This window comes from Pongo pygmaeus, chromosome 1, assembly GCF_028885625.2.
Source record: "Pongo pygmaeus isolate AG05252 chromosome 1, NHGRI_mPonPyg2-v2.0_pri, whole genome shotgun sequence".
Taxonomy (NCBI): Eukaryota; Metazoa; Chordata; class Mammalia; order Primates; family Hominidae; genus Pongo; species Pongo pygmaeus.
The window spans coordinates 471,270-492,732 of NC_072373.2; the positions used below are offsets into that span (position 1 = coordinate 471,270).

Sequence of the window (21,463 nt, forward strand, 5' to 3'; positions counted from 1 at the left end):
CAGCAGACCCCACCTCAAATGTCCTATCGGCCTATTCTAGGGTAAAGGCATGGTCGACTCCACTTAGATCATCATCATTTAGATCACCATTCTCATTTACCTGGTCTCTATGTTTTTGGTCTTGCACATCTCCAACTGCTTACCACACAAATAACATTTCTAAAATACAAATCTGATCATTTCACTATTGTTTGTAAAACTCTGGGCCACACAATAACAAGAAATAAGCCTAACATGAAATAAGAAAGACGGGTCTACTGGGCATTGATCTCTCTTGCTTGGTCAGCCCTGTCTTTGCTCATGCTGTGCCTTTTCCCTTGCAGCGTGTCTCTGAGCAAGTTACCCTGGGCTCCACTATCACACACTTATCTGAGGGTAACTTCTAGTCACTATTCAGCACTGAGCCCCAGAGTCTTCTCTCAGCTCCTTGTTTGAACTCAGATGTCACAGATAGAATTAGTGTGTCCTTATGAGCTGTATCCTTCATACATATCAAAACAATTTATTTTGTTACATTTGTTTACATAAACAACTACATGTATTTTTCAAATTCCTTGGAAAAAGTAGCCATGTGCTATTCTGAATTTAATCTTATTTTTAATATTACAATATAGCACAAAATGTTTGTCGAATAAATGAAGGATTGAATGATGTCATCCCTCTGCTTGTTTGTGTAAGTTACATGTTTGAAATCTCAGCTCAGGAATCACCCTGGGCAGGTAACCTTCCTTAAAACTCCTTCCACTCAGGTGTAATATTTTTTCTGCAGTCCCTTATGTGGTCCCTACATCCTCAATGCACCACATGGCACTAATTATTTCAGAGAGGTAAATCCACTAGATGCCATCAGAATTGGACCATGCAGGAAAAGGTAGCCCTCAATGAAGAAGGGGCAATGACTGGATTTTCTCAGTAATGATTAGACATAATGAAATGAGCATGATTTCTAAGATGTCACACTGCCACCAAGCAGAAAGGAGAATATTTTCAAAAAGGGAAAAAAGCCTGGTATTTAATTATTTGTAAATGATTTCAACTTCACAAAAAATTATCATTAAAAAATAGTATAATTAATACCTATATACCCTTTACCCATACTCACCTGTGACACCAACATTTTACTCAGTTTGTTTCATTGCCCCTCTCTGTCTCTCTCCCTCTTTCCCTCTCATCATTTGAAAACCTCATGACCTTTTTGTCTCTAAATATTATTTCCTAAGGTTAAGAATATTTTTTCACAAAGTTAGAGAGCAGTTATCAACTGCCAAAAATGTTACATTAGTATGACACAATTGTATAAGAATTTTGGGTGGAGGAGGACTGTAAAATAGAGTTTCTATACAGTGAAAGAATTCCTCAAAATGAGATGAATATGAGATGAGACATCATTGTATGAGAGTCTAAGGAATAACAGGGATAAAATCCTAAGTATCTGATGGGTAGAGAAAAGGAAAATAAATCTTTATATCCAAATTTCCTACTTTATAATTTCTCCTAAAGAATGAATCTCACACAGTTAACATTTTTGTCAGAGCCCCCATGACATCCTTATTCCTACGACTATAGATTAAAGGGTTCAGCACCGGAGTGAGGATGGTATAGAAGACAGATACCATCATGTCCTTCTCAGGGGTGTGGTAGGAGCTGGGGAGCATGTAGGTGTAGACGGCAGCCCCATAGAATAGGATGACCACCGTCAGGTGGGAGGAGCAGGTGGCAAAGGCCTTTTTCCGGCCCTCTGCTGAGTTCATCCTGTGGATGGTGAGGAGGATGAGTAAATAGGAGCTTGTAATGATCACCACAGGGATGAGGAGCATGAGGACACAGCACAAGTACATGAAAATCTCATAGAGTGAGGTGTCTGAGCAGGAGAGTTTCAATATAGCAGGAACTTCACAGAAGAAATGATGAATCTCCTGAGATCTGCAGAAGGGCAAGGTCATGGTGATGGCAGTGAATGTGAAGCCATCCACTGAGCCCAGGAACCAGCAGCCTGATGCCAGGAAGAGACATACCCTGTGGTTCATGAGGACAGGGTAATGGAGAGGATGGCAGATGGCCATGTAGTGGTCATAGGCCATGGCAGCTAGAAGGAAAAATTCTGAACCTACTAGTGTCAGATAGAGGAACATCTGCATCCCACACTCAGGGGCTGAGATCTTATTCACACCCATGACCTGGTCCAGGATCATCTTGGGCACAGTGACAGAAATGTACACCATGTCCATGAGAGACAATTGACTGATGAAAAAGTACATGGGGGTGTGGAGGTGGGTGTCACAGTGTATCAGAAGGATCAGGGCAGCATTTCCAGACAATGCCATCAGGAAAACCACAAAAATGACCACACAAAGTAGAGCTGGATGTTTGGATTGTCTGAAGAGTCCCATGAGGATGAAATCTGACCATCCAGTGTGGCTGACCATCCAGGTGATGTTGGCCATGAGGTTTCACCTAGGCCACCAAGGAGAGGTTTGGAGTTAGTGTAATGCATCCCTTTGAAATGAGTGTTTAGTGAGTACTCACTTTTGTGTGTGCTGATTGTGCTAACCTGAGTAAGTCCCATGGGTCTGGGGATCTTACTGCGTAAATGACATATAACAAATTTAAAAAACAAACTAAGAATTCACAACTATAGGCCAAAAGAATTGTATCTTATAGTAAGGTTGTCATCATTCAAATTCATAAAATTTCCTGATGATAGCGTCATTTATCAGCAAGTACTGGAAATTTGCAGAACCACCCTCCTCTGCTGTAGGGAAAAGAGAGAGAGATCAGATTGTTACTGTGTCTGTGTAGAAAGGGAAGACATAAGAGATTCCATTTTGACCTGTATCTTAAACAATTGCTTGCTGAGATGTTATTAATTTGTAACTTTGCCCCAGCCACTTTGCCCCAAACTTGACCTCACAAAAACATGTGTTGTATGGAATCAAGGTTTAAGGGATCTAGGGCTGTGCAGGACATGCCTTGTTAACAAAATGTTTACAAGCAGTATGCTTGGTAAAAGTCATCACCATTCTCTAGTCTCAATAAACCAGGGGCACAATGCACTGTGGAAAGCCACAGGGACCTCTGCCCAGAAAAGCTGGGTGTTGTCCAAGGTTTCTCCCCATGTGATAGTCTGAAATATGGCCTCGTGGGGTGAGAAAGACCTGACTGTCCCCCAGCCTGACACCTGTGAAGAGTCTGTGCTGAGGTAGATTAGTAAAAGAGGAAAGCCTCTTGCAGTTGAGAAAGAGGAAGGCCACTGTCTCCTGCCTGCCCCTGGGAACTGAATGTCTCGGTATAAAGCCCAATTGTACATTTGTTGAATTCTGAGATAGGAGAAAAAACCGCCCTATGGCAGGAGGTGAGACATGTTGGCAGCAATGCTGCCTTGTTATTCTTTACTCCACTGAGATGTTTGGGTGGAGAGAAACATAAATCTGGTCTGCGTGCACATCTAGGTGTAGTACCTCCCCTTGAACTTAATTATGACAGATTCTTTTGCTCACATGTTTTTTTGCTGACCTTCTCCTTATTATCACTCTACTCTCCTTCCACATTCCTTTTGCTGAGATAATGAAAATAATAAAAACTGAGGGAACTCAGAGACCAGTGCCAGTGCAGGTCCTCCATATGCTGAGTGCCAGTCTCCTGGGCCCACTTTTCTTTCTCTATACTTTGTCTCTGTGTCTTATTTCTTTTCTCAGTCTCTCATCCCACCTGATGAGATATACCCACAGGTGTGGAGGGGCAGGCCACACCTTCATATGGCACCCAACGTGGGTGTCCTTCTCTAGGGTGAAGGTATGCTAAGAACTTGAGCATTGACGACAACTGACGAGAGATTCCCGAGTACGTCCACAGTCAGCCTTATGGTAAGCCTGTGTACTCGGAGGAACCCAGGGTAACAATGGGGCAAAGTAAATATGCCTCTTATCTCAGCCTCATTAAAATTCTCTCTAGAAGAGGGGGAGTTAAAGCCTCTACAGAAAATCTAATTACGCTATTTCAAATAATAGAACAATTCTGCCCATGGTTTCCAGAACAGGGAACTTTAGATTTAAAACATTGGGAAAAAATTGGCAAAGAAAACAAGAAAGTAGGGAAGGTAAAATCATCCCACTTACAGTATGGAATGATTGGACCATTATTAAAGCAAATTTAGAACTGTTTCAAATAGAAGATAGTGTTTCAGCTTCTGATGCCCCTCAAAGCTGTGTAATAGATTGTGAAGAAGAGGCAGGGGCAAAATCCAGGAAAGGAATGGAAAGTTCAGATTGTAAAAATGCAGCAGAGTCTGTAATGGCTCGGTCAATGCAAAATGTTGACTGTAATCAATTACAGGAGGTAATATATCCTGAAACATTAAGATTAAAAGTAAAAATCCAGAATCATCGGGGCCATTGGGGCTAAAACCATGATGGCCACCTCCTCCTCAGCTGAGTGAGTGCTGGGGGAGGGGGCCTGAAACTAGGCTCGCTGTGACTTGGCTTCACGGCACTCATTATTGCCCAACCTATGGTTCACTACAGTGAAGGAGCAATTCAGACTCTCACTGCAGCATCCTGTATGGGTCAAACAGTGGCTGCTAAGGAAAAGTTGGGGGTGCTACATAAAATAGTTAAAAAGCTATTTCAAAAAGGACATGTTTCACCCACTTTCTCTCTTTAGAATTCTCCAGTGTTTGTAATTCAGAAAAAATCCGGCAGATGGTGCATGCTAACTGACTTAAGAACTGTTAATGCGGTAATTCAACCCATGGGGCCTCTCCAAACCTGGGCTGCCCTCTCTGGCCATGATTCCCAAAGATTGGCCTTTAATTATAATTGATCTAAAGGATTGCTTTTTTACCATTCCTCTGGCAAAACAGGATTTTGAAAAATTTGCTTTTACTATACCAGCCATAAATAATAAAGAACCAGCCACCAGATTTCAGTGGAAAGTGTTGCCTCAGGGAATGCTTAATAGTCCAACTATTTGTCAGACTTCTGTAGCTCAGGCTCTTCAACCAGTTAGAGACAAGTTTTTAGACTGTTATATCATTCATTATGTTGATATTTTGTGTGCTGCAGAAAAGAGACAAATTAGTTGACTATTACACACATTTCTGCAGACAGAGGTTGCAAATGCAGGACTGACAATAGCATCTGATAGGATTCAGACCTCCACTCCTTTTCAATATTTGGGAATGCAGATAGAGGAAAGAAAAATTAAACCACAAAAAATAGAAATAAAGACACATTAAGAACATTAAATGACTTTCAAAAATTGCTAAGAGATATTAATTGGATTTGGCCAACTCTAGGCATCCCTACTTATGCCATGTCAAATTTGTTCTCTATCTTGAGAGAGGATCTGGACTTGAATAGTAGAACATTAACTCCAGAGGCAACTAAAGAAATTAAATTAGTTGAAGAAAAAATTTGGTCAGCACAAGTAAATAGAATAGATCACTTAGCTCCACTCCAACTTTTGATTTTTGCTACTGTACATTCTCCAACAGGCATTGTTGTTCAAAATACAGATCTTGTGGAGCGGTCATTTCTTCCTCACCATACAATTAAGACTTTTACATTGTATTTAGATCAAATGGCTATATTAATTGGTCAGGCAAGACTACGAATAGTAAAATTATGTGGAAGTGACCCAGATAAAATCATTGTTCCTTTAATCAAGGAACAGGTTAGACAAGCCTTTATCAGTTCTGCTGCATGGCAGATTGGTCTTGCTGATTTTGTGGGAATTATTGATAGATAATCATTACCCAAAAACAAAAATCTTCCAGTTTTTAAAATTGACTACTTGAATTTTACCTAAAATTATCAGAAAGAAACCTTTAGAAAATGCTCTGATGGTGTATCCTGATGGTTCCAGCAATGGAAAAGCAGCTTACACTGGGCCAAAAGAATGAGTCGTTGAAAATATCACTCAACTCAAAGAGCAGAGTTGGTTGCTGTCATTTCAGTGTTACAAGATTTTAACCAGCCTATTAACATTGTTTCAGATGGTCCATATGTAGTGCAGGCTACAAAGGATGTTGAGACAGCCCTAATCACATATAGTATGGATGATCAGTTAAATCAGCTGTTTAATTTGTTACAACAAACTGTAAGAAAAAGAAATTTCCCATTTTATATTACTCATATTCAAGCACATACTAATTTACCAGGGCCTTTAACTAAGCCAAGTGAACAAGCTGACTTGCTAGTATCATCTGCCTTCGTAAAAGCACAAGAACTTCATGCCCTGACTCATGTAAATGCAACAGGATTAAAAAATAAATTTGATATCACATGAAAACAGGCAAAAATATTGTACAACATTGTACTCAGTGTCAAGTCCTACACCTGCCCACTCCGGAGGTATGAGTTAATCCCAGAGGTTTATGTCCTAATGCATTATGGCAAATGGATGTCACACTTGTACCTTCATTTGGAAAATTGTCATTTGTCCATGTGACAGTTGATACTTATTCACATTTCATATGGGCAACCTGCCAGACAGGAGAAAGTACTTCCCATGTTAAAAGACATTTATTATGTTGTTTTGCTGTCATGGGAGTTCCGGAAAAAATTAAAACAGATAATGGGCCAGGATACTGTAGTAAAGCATTTCAAAAATTCTTAAATCAGTGGAAAATTACACATACAACAGGAATCCTTTATAATTCCCAAGGAAAGGCCATAATTGAAAGAACTAACAGAACACTCAAAGCTCAATTGGTTAAACAAAAAAAGGAAAAATAGAGTAAGGAGTATAACACTCCCTGGATGCAACTTAATCTAGCACTCTATTCTTTAAGTTTTTTAAACATTTATAGAAATCAGACCACTACTTCTGCAGAAGAACATTTTACTGGTAAAAACAGCCCACATGAAGGAAAACTGATTTGGTGGAAAGACAGCAAAAATAAAACATGGGAAATAGGGAAGTTGATAACATGGGGGAGAGGTTTTATTTCACCAGGAAAAAAAATCAGCTTCCAGTTTGGGTACTTACAACTTACAGAAGAAGTTGCCATCCACCAAGAAAGCGGAGCCGCTGACCTGGGCCCAGCTAAAGAAGCTGACATAGTTAGCTGAAAAAAGCCTGAAGAACACAAGGGTAACAGAAACTCCAGAGAATATGCTGCTTACAGCTTTAATGATTGTATCAATGATGGTAAGTCTCCCTATGTCTGCAAGAGCAGCTGCAGCTAGTTATACCTACTGGGCCTAAGTACCTTTCCCACCCTTAATTTGGACAGTCACTTGGATGGATAATTGTATTGAAGTATATGTTAATAACAGTGCATGGGTACCAGGTCCCACAGATGACCGTGGCCCTGCCCAACCTGAAGGAATGATGATAAACATTTCCACTGGATATCATTATCCTCCTATTTGCCTGGGGAAAGCACCAGGATGCTTAATGCCTACAACCCAAATTTGGTTGGTAGAAGTGCCTACTGTCAGTGCCACCTTGATCCAGGCTCAAGGACTCAACTTTTGTTTTTCATGCTCTCTGCTACTACCCTTAACTACTTCCCAAAGACAATATCCCTTTGAGCATCACTTCAGTTTACCACCAGCCAAAGAGAAGTTAAATGAATGCAGGATAAAAGGCCATAAACACACTCCAGGAAAATTTGAATTTCTGATCACAAGTTGTCAACAAAGCAATAAAGTGACAACATGAAGTTAATAATTTTCCAGAAACTCAAAATTCTCCCTAACTCCTGGGCAATTCTCAGTCATTACACACCTGCCTGCAGGTATCTGGCTTTATATTAAGTTACATGAAAAAAAAATCTCATCAAATGTACCCCAAGAAAGGTCTTACAAATGCCACTCACACATGTCACGGTTGTGAGAATGCAGAAGGCAATGACTCATCTCCCAGCAGACATCATAATGGCCCATTCAATAGGCATGTTTCCAGTCCTGCACAGCATCACTGCTGTTAACATGCAGCCCTGTACATACTATTCCCTGTTGGGGATTTGAGATTTGAAGATCTCTGTAATGTGGCAGAGTTCACTTAAGGAGAGAATAATTCCAATGTTTCTAGCATAAAGAAAATACAAATATATATTTAAGGTAATGGATCTCTCAATTACATTGATCTTTACAAATCAATGTATTAAGTTATCACATGTACCCTAAGAAACAGAAAAACAGAATGACCCTTGAAGAATCTTACAATTACATGAACAAATTCATTTCAAAAAAAATTACAGAAGTGTCAACTGAATTTAAATCCTTGTGGAATCAATTGAAATGGTACTAGAGTGATCAATGACTTATGAAACAATGATTAAATTATGATATTTTTTCAACATAATTGTCCTCGTATACTATATTTTCCTAGGTACTGAAGACCCCTAATGGACAGGAGAGAGATTTTTTTAAAAGAATTTAAAGGGCCAACTCTGTAGTCAGACTTTATATTGTTATGGTGATGTTTACTTTTGTTGTAACACACTAGATCACTTTCTTAGAAGTTCCCTAAAGGTGGGGGTGTGGGGGAACTAAGTTACAGGAGAGTCTCTCTACTGTGGATCGAGGACAGTCAAGGGACCATTTTTGATATGATTATTCCTGACTTGAGCCAGATCAGACTATCTAGACTTAGCTATTGAACTAAACATCTTTGGAAAATTAAAGGTGTTTTTGGCCTCTTGCCAATCAAGTAGTCTTTTCAGGCCCCTCTTAGGTGGAGTCATAAAAACTCATCACTCCCTCTTAATACGTGTCTATCACTGCTCAGTTAGGGTCACATTCTTCTTACTCTTGCAAGGCGATGAAATGCAATGAAATGCGGATCTGCTCACCTGTGCCTTGGATTGCCAGAGGCAGAGGGCTTGAATTTAATTTTATTCTTACCTAGAGCATCAGCCCACGAAGCTTCCTCAATAGGATAGCAATGTAGAAGGGCCACAGTGCAGAAATAGAGTTTCAGGAAATCTTATTCAACTTGAACTTCTACATGAGAGCTGGGTTGTATCAACATCGGGGATAAAAGTAGGAATCTCAAACTGCTGGTGGGAATTACAATGGGTTTTCTGTCTTGTTTTCTGGTATGAGAACGTGCACTGAGTCAATGCCAGGAGTTTAAAAAACACGTACGAGCTTCCGCTCCCAGGGAAGTGTAGTATGGAAATAATCAGATGAGTGGGCAATTTATTAAAAAAAAAATCCATTCTGGTGTTATTTGCAATAAGAAAGTGGAAGCAACCTAAGCATCTGCTAACTGGACACATACTAAATGATTTAGGTTTTAGTACATAATAGAATTCTAAGTGACCACTGGAATGTGAGGTGATCTATATTCATCTTCATCCTATAGCAGGTTCATTGTATTCTTAAGTGAAAAGGTGGCATATTATTTTCAACCTATATAATCATCTCTTTACAACTGTATTCTGTATCTTTGAAATGAAATCCCTTAAATACATACTCAGCATGTATTATAATCTTGTTCTTAGAAATAATCAAAAAAGGTAAAGATTTTTACAGTCTTTCAAATTACACAAAGCCATTATTTGCAAGCATCCCTGCCTTGGGCCGAAATTATATGATCCTTTCTCCCTTTGAAGTAGTTTCCCCAGTTTATACAGGGAGACAGAAAAGCAGTTGTCTTCATTAAACCTTCAGCTATTCAAGAAGCTGAGGCCCAAAGATATGGTTTTAACTATGTTCAAACATGTTTTCTGATTTTAATTTTTCCACGTTTATAGAATACTTCATTAATTGAAATGACCAGTGATGCTAAACACTTTGGAAATCCAGGGAAAGAACAACTTTGATAACATCAACTGACATACGTAATCCTAAACTTTGCATTTAAATTTTCAGTCATGAAAGTTTTCTGCTTCCACCCTTGAGAAATGCCCCTAATGGGACTTGCCTCCTGTTTGCTTCGAAGAATATATGAAGAATCTAGCAAAAGCCAATGACTTTTTTACATAAGCTGCAATTTTAAAATAGTTAACAGAAATCACTTATCAGTGAAGCTGGAAATAATTTAAGTAGTTTTTTGGTGTTTTTTGCTTCTAGCATCACCCTTGACATGCAGTTCTATGTGAGCCTATAAAAGTCTAACTTTGTTAATCTTCAGTTTCCACATTGTCTCTTCAAACCTGAGATGCCAAGGAAACTTTTAAAGATTTTTAAAAATTAGAATTTGTACTTTGGGGTACTAAGCCTTCTAAAATGAAAGTTTTCATTTGTTTATCATACTAATATTTATTAAGGGCAAATTCTATATTAGGAAAAATTTTAAGTGCTTGCAATGCATCACAAAACAAAAATTCTTGTTTTTAGGTATGTGATGATTTAACAAAACCAAATAAGCTTAAAGTGCTCATAAAAAATACAATGTGAAACAACCAGAGTTGAAGCTATAGGTATTTACCATTTTATATTCTTAGCTAGTTGTATAAACCAAAGGAATGTAGTCAAAACGAACTAAGTATTTTCTTGGCCTTTATTACCTGGGATTTAGAAGGAAGTACACAGTGAAATGCTAAGTGTGTGACATGGTCACGGGAGTCACCCAGGTTTAAGCAATCTATCCTCAATACAATCTCAACTGAAAAAAAAGCTTAAAAATACATCTGGTTTTTATCATTTGTGTATGAATCAGCCTATTGTTTTAACTAAATAACCTATCAATGCCATAAAATTATCTATGAATACAATTTTTTTTATGTATGGAACCTCTTTGTAGAGTCAGGACCTGATGTTTCATTTTGTTTTCACATAATTGTCAGGATTCTTAGAACTTCACTTCATTTAAAGTCACTTGTCTAACTTGACAGGGATGTTCTGTCACTTTTTCAGATTTTTAATTTTTGTGGATACAGAGGTCTGCAGTCTTTTCTTTATGCTAAATAATTATCTAATTATCTTCAGTTTCTCTGATCATTCCTTTTTTGCCTGAAATCTTCCTGAGCATTGAGTAAAGCAGTTAAGGTATTTAATAAGTAGACTTTATTCTTTCTTCTATTATAATTTTATATTGCATATAGATGTTTATTGTATAAAACAAGTCTGTAGAAGCAAAGGTTCAGTTAATTTTATATCCACATCCCTTACCTGCAGAAAGACCCCACAGGGAATCTGATTACCCCTCAACGTGGGTCATCAGGTCCTTGCTAGACCAGCCTAACTGGCATCCAACAGCAAGTGAACATGGCTTTTATCAGCATGTGGCTCTGAAGGGACCTTTGTCCCCAGGTCATTATTAGGGTTAACAAGCTGGCAGCTACACATTGTGCCATGTGCTTCCCCCCTTTGTTTTTTGAGACAGTCTTGCTCTGTTGCTAAGGCTGGAGTGCAGTGGCACGATCCTGACTCACTGTAACCTCCACTCTGAGTTCAAGCGATTCTCCTGTCTCAGCCTACCAAGTAGCTGGGATTACAGGCATCTGCCACCACGCCCAGTTAATTTTTTGTATTTTTAGTAGAGACAGGGTTTTGCCATGTTGGCCAGGCTGGTCTCTAACTCCTGGCCTCAAGTGATCCACCTGCCTCGGCCTCCCAAAGTGCTAAGATTACAGGCGTGAGCCACCATGCCCGGCCACTTCTCTCATTTGTAAATTATCAGTATCATGGCTTGGCACAAAACACCAGACCAGAGGTTAGAAGATGTGGTTCCGAAGCCCCATCTGCCTCTTGCTTGAATGGGGCAATAATTTGCTGTGAACATCAGCTTCTTCATCTCCCATGGGGATAATTCTTTCTCTAAATACTTTATAAGATTTTGTGAAGATCAGAATCAAAATCAGGTTATGTAGTTAAATGTTTTCAAAACTAGGGACAGTCTTCTATTTTTTCCTCATTAACTGGATTAGTGCATGCCATGTTTCAGGTATACACCTGATAATTTAGTAATATGTATATTACTAAATATTAAAATTTATATATTATTTTAATAAAGAAGCAAATCTGGTGACCACAAATTACCTTATGTAAGAATTTGGTGAGATGACTGGGGAAAAGTCCTTGGTCACTCCCTTTTACAGTGGGACTAGTTTTGTGTGTGAAGGGAATGGATACACACCATGTGTAAAATAAGATTAAAGATTTTTTTTAAGTTGTATTAAAGTAGAGCCTCCAATAGAAAAGTGCACATGTCAACAGTGGAAAGATTGATAAATCACCAGGAAAAGAACATGTTGATGTAACCACCACAAAATTTGTTGAATAGACTCAAACATTGAATAAGTCACCACTTTCCATGCCCCAATCACTAATGTCCATGATATCCCTAGAAACTTGTCAAAATGCATTTCACTTATTGTTTCAGGTATACTTTTGAAATGTCTGTCAATGTTAGAGTTAAATATTTGAGTTAAATATGCCAAGAATTAATCTTGGAAACATAAGAATAAAAGTCCTGATTTTTAATATATAGCAACTGAGAAAATGGGAAAGAAAACACAGATGTCCCAGGATAGAGCACAAATGCAATGTGAACTGAAGGAGTTTTGCAGAGGGAAGAAAGTTCGAGAAGGTTCTAGCTGAGGCAGGAGAATGGAGAATAGGGAAGGCATTAGTGCAGAGACACAAAGGAATTAAATGTGAATGGAGCCGAATTGAAATAACACTGAGGATATTTCATAAATGAATCCTGGTCTGTTTCTTCACTTAATCCCTCCAGGACATTCTTCCATCTCTTTTCCATGTGTTTGATATCAGGGTAAAGAACAAATTATTAGGAACCTTCTGAACGAAAAGCCACCTAGGGGTTAGCATATTGAAGGGAATATTCTTTATCTACGTCAGCAACAATGGAGGAAACATTTTTCCATCTATCTATCTGTGTCAACACTAGAACAACATAAGGCTGAGTAACGTTTCCTTAGTCTTTGTCAACTATGTAACCGCTCTGTCCAATGTTTTCTAAGCCTTCTATCAATAAATAAACACCAGGTCCGTCAATATTTTTTATGTCTCATTTCAGGACCTTACACACAGGAGGCTAAAATTACATGAATGGAGGGGTCAGTGTAGTCTTTGCTTAGTATTCCACCAAAGTTACACATCTATCAAAGCACCACATCTAACTCCAGCTAATTACAAAAATACTTGTTTTTAGCATATCAATGAAGATGTTGAGAATAAGAAAATTGAGCAACTTATTCCAAGGGAACTAAGTTAGCTAATAAAATGTCTTGGTTTATTCATTCTACATTTATCTATTAACAATTTGAGCATAAATGGCAGTTTTGTAGGTTTTTGGCCATGTAACTCTCTTAATGGCAGAGTCAATTTTCAATCAATGAATCAATATTTCCAGGAATATATTAGACTCCATGTGAACAAAGGCAGGGCAAGTGTTTCAGAGGTAAGTGATAACATTCATAAAATGTAACTAATACGGAACCAAAAATAGTATCGCCTATTTTCTAAATAAAACTGCTACACGTTTATTAGCACTAGAAAATATTTTACTTGTATTGAATGTTTAAAATTAAGTCATCAAGGAGATGACAAATGCTCCTTCCAATTTCCATTCAAAAGTTGGTCAGCAATACAGACAGGCAGGACTCACGATCACACGTTAGCAATACAGAGAGGCAGGACTCATGATCACATGTTAACATTACAGACAGGCAGGACTCATGATCACACGGCAACACGGGCACTTCCAAGGGCTGCTTGGCTTGCCATGAATGGTTTGTAGGGCTACTTGACTGAGAATGCCCTCTGGAAATGTTTGTGAATCCAGTTGAACACGTTGACTCATGCAGAGATGCTCGCCAGCTTTGCTACTGTTCTTAAGTAATCCTTGCAACAGAGGTTGATTTTGCCTGTTAATTTTGAATTGCTAAAAGTGACACTGAATATTCTTCAGAACCAATACCATATTTTCTGTAATAGCTGCGTAATTGGCCGCATCACCGCGGATGTTTGCACTAGTCCCCCCTAGTCCTTCCCGATCGCAGTCACCACCCTCATGCTCTGGGAGTCCTTCCCGATCATAGTAGCCACCCTGATGCTCTGGGAGTCCCCCACTAGTCCTTCCCGATCATAGTCGCCACCCTGATGCTCTGGAGTCCCCGCTAGTCCTTCCCAATAACAGTCACCAACCTGATGCTTTGGGATTCCCCACTAGTCCTTCCCGATCAGTTGCCACCCTGATGCTCTGGGAGTCCCCGCTAGTCCTTCCTGATCACAGTCACCACCCTGATGCTCTGGGAGGAGCCACATCTCCCTAGTACTTTCCTCAGAGCTGCGGCCACATCTTTATTCCTCAAGCTGTAGATGAGTGGGTTGAGCATGGGGGTGAGGATGGTGTAGAAGGCAGACACTACTTTATCTTTCTCTGGAGTGTGGTAGGAGTGGGGCAGCACGTTGGTGTAGAAAGCTGCCCCGTAGAAAACGCTCACCACCATAATGTGGGAGGAACACGTAGCAAAGGCTTTGCGCTGGCCCTCAGCAGCGTTCATCCTGTGGACAGTCAGGAGGATGTGCGTATAAGACACAGAGATGATGGATAGAGGGATGAGCAGCATCAGCACGCAGCAGGCATACATCAGGGTCTCATAGAGTGATGTGTCTATGCAAGACAACTTCAGCACGGCTGGGATCTCACAGAAAAAGTGATTGATCTCTCGGGATCTACAGAAGGGGAAACTCATAGTAACAGGAGTCAGCATGAACCCATCCAAGGAACCACCAACCCAGGAGCCGACAACCATGAATAAGCAAACCCTGCGGTTCATGAGGAGAGGGTACCGTAGAGGGTTGCACACAGCCACGTACCGGTCATAGGCCATGAGACCCAGCAGGAAGAATTCCCCTCCAATCAGGGTCAGGTAGAGGAAGATCTGAACTGCACAGCCCAGGAAGGAAATAGTCTTGTCCTTGGACAGGAGGTCCTGGAGCATCTTGGGGACAGTGATACAGATGTAGATAGTATCCATGATGGAGAGCTGGCTGAGCAAGAAGTACATGGGTGTGTGGAGGCGGGCGTCCATGTGGATGAGCAGAATCATGACCACATTGGCTGTTATAGCCACCACAAAGATGGAGAAGACTATTGCAAAGAGAAGGCCGGGGAAGGCAGGATGGGTGATGAGGCCTGTGAGGACGAAGTTAGTGGAGTTCTGGAGAAGACCCTCCATGCCCATGGTCCATGACAGCTCCTTGGGCTGTAAAGGCAGAAATCTGGCAGCTTATTTAATGACCTGATATGTAGGAAGAGCCCACCAGTAATAGCATGTCAGAAGCAGCGTGAGATCAAGAAAAGATCACCTACTTCAGGATCATTTGAAATCCTGGGTTTCAGTATTAATGATCTGTATGATATTGGACAGAAACTCTCAAATAATTTCATCATCTGTGAAAGGTCCTCATAGTTCTGTACTCTACAGGCTGGATGTGACATGTAAATGTAATAATTCATACAGTACCTGGTTTAGAATCTGATTTTTACTTTGAACTATCTTCTGAATACATTTTATAATCTTATCACTTTTAGATTGAGGGTGGTTACTGTGCCTTATTTCCCATTTCGCCTTGCAATACATGATTTGAATTTAAATTGCTCCCTATCTCCAATGAGATGATTGTACTAAAGGCATACGCAGACATCTATTTGTGACTTAAATTGATAGAAAATATCTAGATAACTGACTTTTGGCTGTTGTTGTTACTGAACAGCTTTATGAAAGTCTGGAACACCAAAGCAGTACAGATGACCTTATTTGGGGTCAGGAGCCACACTGTCTTGTGGTTAGACTTTTGTCCTGCAAAAGGAGTTCATGTTTTAGGCATGGATTGCTGTGAGAACTTGTGTCTATTCTCACAGAATTTGGGGATCATAAATCTGGCAGGACGACCACCACAAACTGCTTCAGAGGAGGGCTTTAGTTTCGTTATCGTGGTGGTGTTTCTGGTTGACACAATGAATTCTGCCAAAATTTTATGACTAAATACTGCATCATATAATTCAATCATGACCTAATCTTCTTAAAATATTGTTTAGCCAAAATGTTAGAGTTTCTCTGAGAGTGGCATCCTGAACCTGTCTTAATATTGTATCATCCTAGGAATCCACTGCTAGTTGGGTTTTTTCCTCAAGTTTATTTCTCTACCATTTTACTGATCCTTCATGTTTATATAAGTAAAAACTACAGTCGGGCGCAGTGGCTCACACCTGTGATCCTAGCCCTTTGGGTGGCCGAGACAGGCAGATCACCTGAGGTCAGGTCTTCGAGACCAGCCTGGCCAACATGGTGAAACCTCATCTCTACTAAAAATACAAAAATTAGTCGGGCATGGTGGCAGTTGCCTGTAAAATCCCAGCTACTCAGGAGGCTGAGGAAGGAGAATCGCTTGAACTTGAGAGGCGGAGGTTGCAGTGAGCTGAGATCGTACCATTGCACTCCAGCCTGGGGGACAAGAGTAAGACTTTGTCTCAAGAAACAAAACAAGAATACAAAGAAAAACTATAGGATGGTAAAGAAATTTCTGAACTCAGAAGACACAGCAGTATCAAACATTCCTTGAATAAATGGAATGAATTCTCATGCTTTTTTATTTTTGAGTAATGTGAATGCGTGTCCCTTTTATATGTTCAGGGATACTGAGGGATGAATTGTTCCTTTTTATTATTAGATTATGGTGTATTTCTTCTGATTTTAGTGACAGGATTACTGAAGAAACTTATTTCTGTCAAACGTTTTGGCCACCAATACTACAAATATATCTGAATCTTTTGGTTCCAGAATAGTCAAATTTACAGACCCTGAAGCATCAAGAAGGAATAAACTCCCCTTATGTTGAAACAAAAACAATAGGAACAGTAGAGACAGTTTTCCTTTTTAGTGCTTGAAGATGGAGATATGAGTAATAGGCCTAAAAGATGAGTAAACATCCAAAGAAAAAAAAAAAAAAGCAATTTTTGTGTTGGTTTGTGCTGAAACTTCAGTTTATCACACCTTGGTTGAGGATGAGAAAAAAAATACATGAGCATCAAATATTAACTCCTGTCAAGCGTGATAAAAGTCAGCTATTTTTACCTTCTCTAACAGGTGAAAGATTTTGTGATAGCCACAGCTTTGAATCATGGGTCAAGAGACTATTTAAATATAAAATTCCATTTGCAGTGGCTTTTGCAATAGCTTGTTGTAAATTAAAAATATTAATCTCGCAGACAGTAAGTTTGTCTTGACCCACATCTATTGTTTCACTTAAATGCATTATGGATATTATACATTAATTACTATAGCGTTAAGTTAGCTTACAATCATACTTTTAAAAATACACTTTGAGAAACAAATAGGCAAGAATGAGACAAATGAAAATGACCTAAGAATATAACCAATTACTTTTGAATCAGAACATGAGCCAGAGCATTTTGTTCATGTAAATAATCAGACTCCACTTTACAAGGTATTCAAAGAAGAGGCAAAACACTATTGCCTCAAATGTCTATGATAAAAGGATAAGAACGTTTTCAATTCCTAGATTTTATCTTAATTGTAGGATCCCAGAAGAGGAGAGTAAAAAAGCTGAAACAGGAGAAAGATGATTTTAGCCACCTCCTTTTTTTTTTTTTTTTTTTTTTAACACGGTCTCGGTTGTATAAAAATAATTAGAGGTTGCTTGTGAGTGTTGTGCGTACATGTGTGTGTAGTGTGTTCATATGTGTGTGAGCATGGCATGTGTGGTGTGTGCATCTGTGAGTGGGTGGGGATATGTGTAGGGAACAGGCCCTGCTGAAGAGCAGAACACTACGCATCGCTTGGCACAAACGAGCAATTCACCCATGTCAATGGAGCCAATATTGAGAACCAAATGTGACATGTTCAAATGCGTGCCTAATATTATTCCATAGGATACTGGGCATTGCAAGTAGACAGTGAAAATATTTGCATTATGGACAAAATATGTTATCGGTTACTTCTGTTTACATCAGTTCCGAGCATCTACATTTTAACATTAGAATTGACGCTATTGTTTAGCATTGTGTGTGGTTTGGCTTATTCACACATACAAGATCCTAGATTTCATTCCCCATCAGGTCATCTTTCCCCCACTATCATCATTCTCCACTCTAAGACCCTTAGGTTCCTTCATCAACTAGTCTTTCAAAAAAAAAAAAAAAAAAAAAAAAAAAAAAAGAAAAGAAAAAGCTTTTATTTGCATTGATCAAAGCTTCAGGCTGTTCAAGGTGGGGAATTGTTTGTCCCCAGTGCAGATTAGAACATAACCCAGAACCCCTGACCCCCAGGACCAGTTATAACATCAACCAATGTTGCAACATAATTATCCGGCAGGAATGAGAGGGTGGGAAGATCAAGCCAAGAGGTGGAAGACACCGTACACACAGGAGCTCTTTTTCTGTTATCTGCACACTTTGGGCTGATGGGCAAGGGATGAGTGAGCCAAGAGGCATTTATTCTACCTGTGGTCTGCCACATGGAGAGAAGAGGAAAAGAGGAGGAGAATCTCTCTGCAGGGTGCCAGGTGATCAAAGCTGTATGTTTCAGGACAACAGCCCTGGAGTTGTTCTGGGAAAAGCCATAGAAATCAAGAACAACTGGTGACTCACTGAAAATTGTACAAAGAGATCTCCAAAAGAGGTCACATGTTCTTCTACCAGGGAGAAGAGCTTAGAGCAATTCATTCTGACACCCCTTTCCGGGAATTCAGCATGACTAGAGCTATGAGAAGTATCTGCCAGTGTCCTTTCTGTGGCAATAAAGCTGCTAACCAGAACTGATCTTCTCCACTTGACACAACGTACCTGTAAAGCTTTAAGGGGAAGGGTTTTCCATTCCATCCTTAGAGACAGAGTGCCTCAAGCGCAAACACATTCCGTATTCAAGACACTTACCTAGTACTGTGTGGGCTATGAAGATAGAACTGACTATTCTTAAGGAGTATATAGTTAAGTTTGATTAATGTATCATATCAAAAATCCTCATAGAAGCAGATCATTTTAAGTCTAAAGTGGGGATTTCTAAAAATGAAAATATGTTGGGGACTTTTTAAAGGTGTTTAGCCACAAATAACACAGCTAATTCCATTATGCTTTGCTCAGCTGTCAAATTGCTCTGGGGATGACACGCATAGTTACTTCTCCAGACCTCAGTGTTCTTTCAGTAAAAGAATGGAATGTCACCAACATATTACTAAGAGCTATATGGCGCTTAGGATAAGAGTCATCGATTATTTGTTCCTGAATGAGAAAAAGAGGGCCAAGGATAGTATATTGGGATCTTTCTGCTTTGATTAAAGCTTATAGAGAAGATAAATGGTGTGAAAGGCACTAAGAGATGGAAGAAGAGAAACAGGAAGTTTGGTATTCCCCAAACCATAAACAAATAGGGCTTTACATGTGCTGGGTACTTTAGAAGTTTTACATACATGAAGTCATAGCAAACCAGAAGATGCTATGCATAAGTTTGAGTAGTAGACAAAGGTAGTTTCCCCCTTATCTGTGGGAGACAGTTTTCAAGACCCCCACTGGATATCTAGAACTGCAGATAGTACTGAGCCCTATATATACACCATATTTTATCCCATGCATACATACCTATGATCAAGTTGAATTTATAAATTAGGCACAGTAAGATTAACAATAACTAATAAAATAGAATACCTAAAACAATATTCCATGGCTATAACTTTCAGTTTGATGTGATAGCAAAACTTGCATAATTTTTTCCTTCATGATTTCAAAGATAAAGTTTTTCTTAACATAGATCTTGGCAAACTCAGCTTATGAGGGTTTCTCTCTCCTTAAGAACTTTCACCTTTTTACTTAAAGCAAGCACCTTACAGCCTCTCTTTGGCACATCTAAATTGCCAGCTTCACTACTCCATCTCTTTGGGGCCATTAAGAAAAACTGAGTTACTTGAACACAAGCACTGAGTCCGCCACAGTCGATTTGATAACCTAGACAGCTACTGAATGACTCAGGGGGTAGCAGACAGTGTGAATAAACTAGACAAAGGGATGATATTTCACCACACTACTCAAAGTGGTGTGCAGTTTAAAATTTGAGATTTTTCATTTAATATTTTTTAAACATGGCAGATAGCAACCTGGCAGATTACAGGTAACAAACTATGGAAATGAAAGTGTTAAGGGAGGAATACTATGTCAGAATTCTTTACCTCAAAGTTTCACCCTAGGGCTAGAGGCTGAAAGGATCTTCAGGAGAATCTAAACGATCACTGCTTTGAAAATAGTGGCTCACAAGAACCAGAAGACAGGAGTCAGTTCAGTTAAACAGTGCAATAGTGGAGAGGGAAACCGGTCTGATCCGAAACTCGAGACTGAAGGAGAGAGGACATCATCAAAGACAGTGTAAGTAATGTCAGAAGGCTTGAAAGCGGGAATTAGCAGGCACCGGGGTGGAAGAAAGAGGGGAGAGTTCAGTCTAACTACAGCTGAAGAGCCCGTGGAGAGCTGAGGTGTGTGGGGTGGAGTGTGGCTGGAAAGTGAAGGTGGAGAGACCAGAACTCAGTGTCTAGAAATAAGGTGTAAATGGGAGTTGTTTCAGTCAGAAAGTTACATATGCTGAAATAGGTACTTACGAAAGATCTGGCAGTTTTAGTTTTGAAAGCAAGATTAATATTAATTGCTACTCATAAGTGTTCATAGCCACAGTGGGCTTTGGCCACAGAACTCCTTTTCTTCTACCTACACAAGCTACTGCTGAACCCCGTCTAACTTTTATGAATGAACGCATTTGGGACCTTGCTTCCTACATTAATCAGATTTTATCCTTCTCTCCACAGCAACGTAGTTCCCTTACCTTTTCTCCAGTTCTAATTACATACTGCCTTAGTTACCACCCCCTTTATCTGCATATTTAAATGGTAACTGTTTTCATTCATGGAAAAGTAGTCTACTTTCCCTCCCATCCCAACTGACAATTTGGAAATTTTCAGTGTGGAAAGTTAGGCATAAGATAGAAGAGGTTTTCTTGGCTAAAAAAAAAATAAAAATCAGCACTATAATGGCATGTAGGTGAACATTTATTGAACACTTACTATGCCAGAAATTAGTTCAGTTTGAAGAATACAGGTTTTAATGCTAGATGCCAACTTACCTAAACTATATTGTCAAGGATATCACCAATGGACTAGAAAGAAAGAAGTGCATCTGGTTTCCTGGAGCATTGAGAGTAAAAGGTCTAAATTCCAAGCTGCCAGAAGGAGGGCTGTGATTTGGATGTGCAGAGGAATGCTTCTGGGCAGTGGTGTCAGTTTGTGTGGTGGCAAATAGAAATCAAAGGATCTGGTATATGGCCCATCCAGTCCACCCTGCTAATACTGTGGAAGAGGAAATGGAGAATGAGGGCATGGAGGATTACACAGGAGCAGCAGTGGTGAGGCGAGCTGAGCTGAGGCGAGGGGCAGACACCTGCAGCTTATAAACACAATGCACTCATTATTATACCCCTATAGTCTGAGCTTCCAAAATGTCCATATCTCCCCCCTTGGGCTCCAATTACTCAGCTCAA

At 39.6% G+C, this 21,463-nt stretch overlaps 4 protein-coding genes across 8 annotated transcripts in view; all 4 read right to left on the bottom strand.

Annotated features, from left to right (window-relative positions):
* The window catches only part of LOC129033027 (olfactory receptor 14I1-like), a 76,376-nt gene that overhangs the window by 37,093 nt on the left and 17,820 nt on the right, over nt 1-21,463 (bottom strand). The gene's annotated exons all lie outside the window — the stretch shown is intronic.
* Nucleotides 1-21,463, bottom strand: part of LOC129033048 (olfactory receptor 2G6) — a 56,598-nt gene that overhangs the window by 17,315 nt on the left and 17,820 nt on the right. The gene's annotated exons all lie outside the window — the stretch shown is intronic.
* On the bottom strand, nt 1,509-2,444 carry LOC129033084 (olfactory receptor 2T4-like). The gene has a single exon (XM_054481103.1). It carries the CDS (start codon nt 2,442-2,444, stop codon nt 1,509-1,511), a length of 936 nt encoding a protein of 311 aa, XP_054337078.1.
* LOC129013758 (olfactory receptor 2T2) lies at nt 14,135-15,109 on the bottom strand. The gene has a single exon (XM_054450422.1). It carries the CDS (start codon nt 15,107-15,109, stop codon nt 14,135-14,137), a length of 975 nt encoding a protein of 324 aa, XP_054306397.1.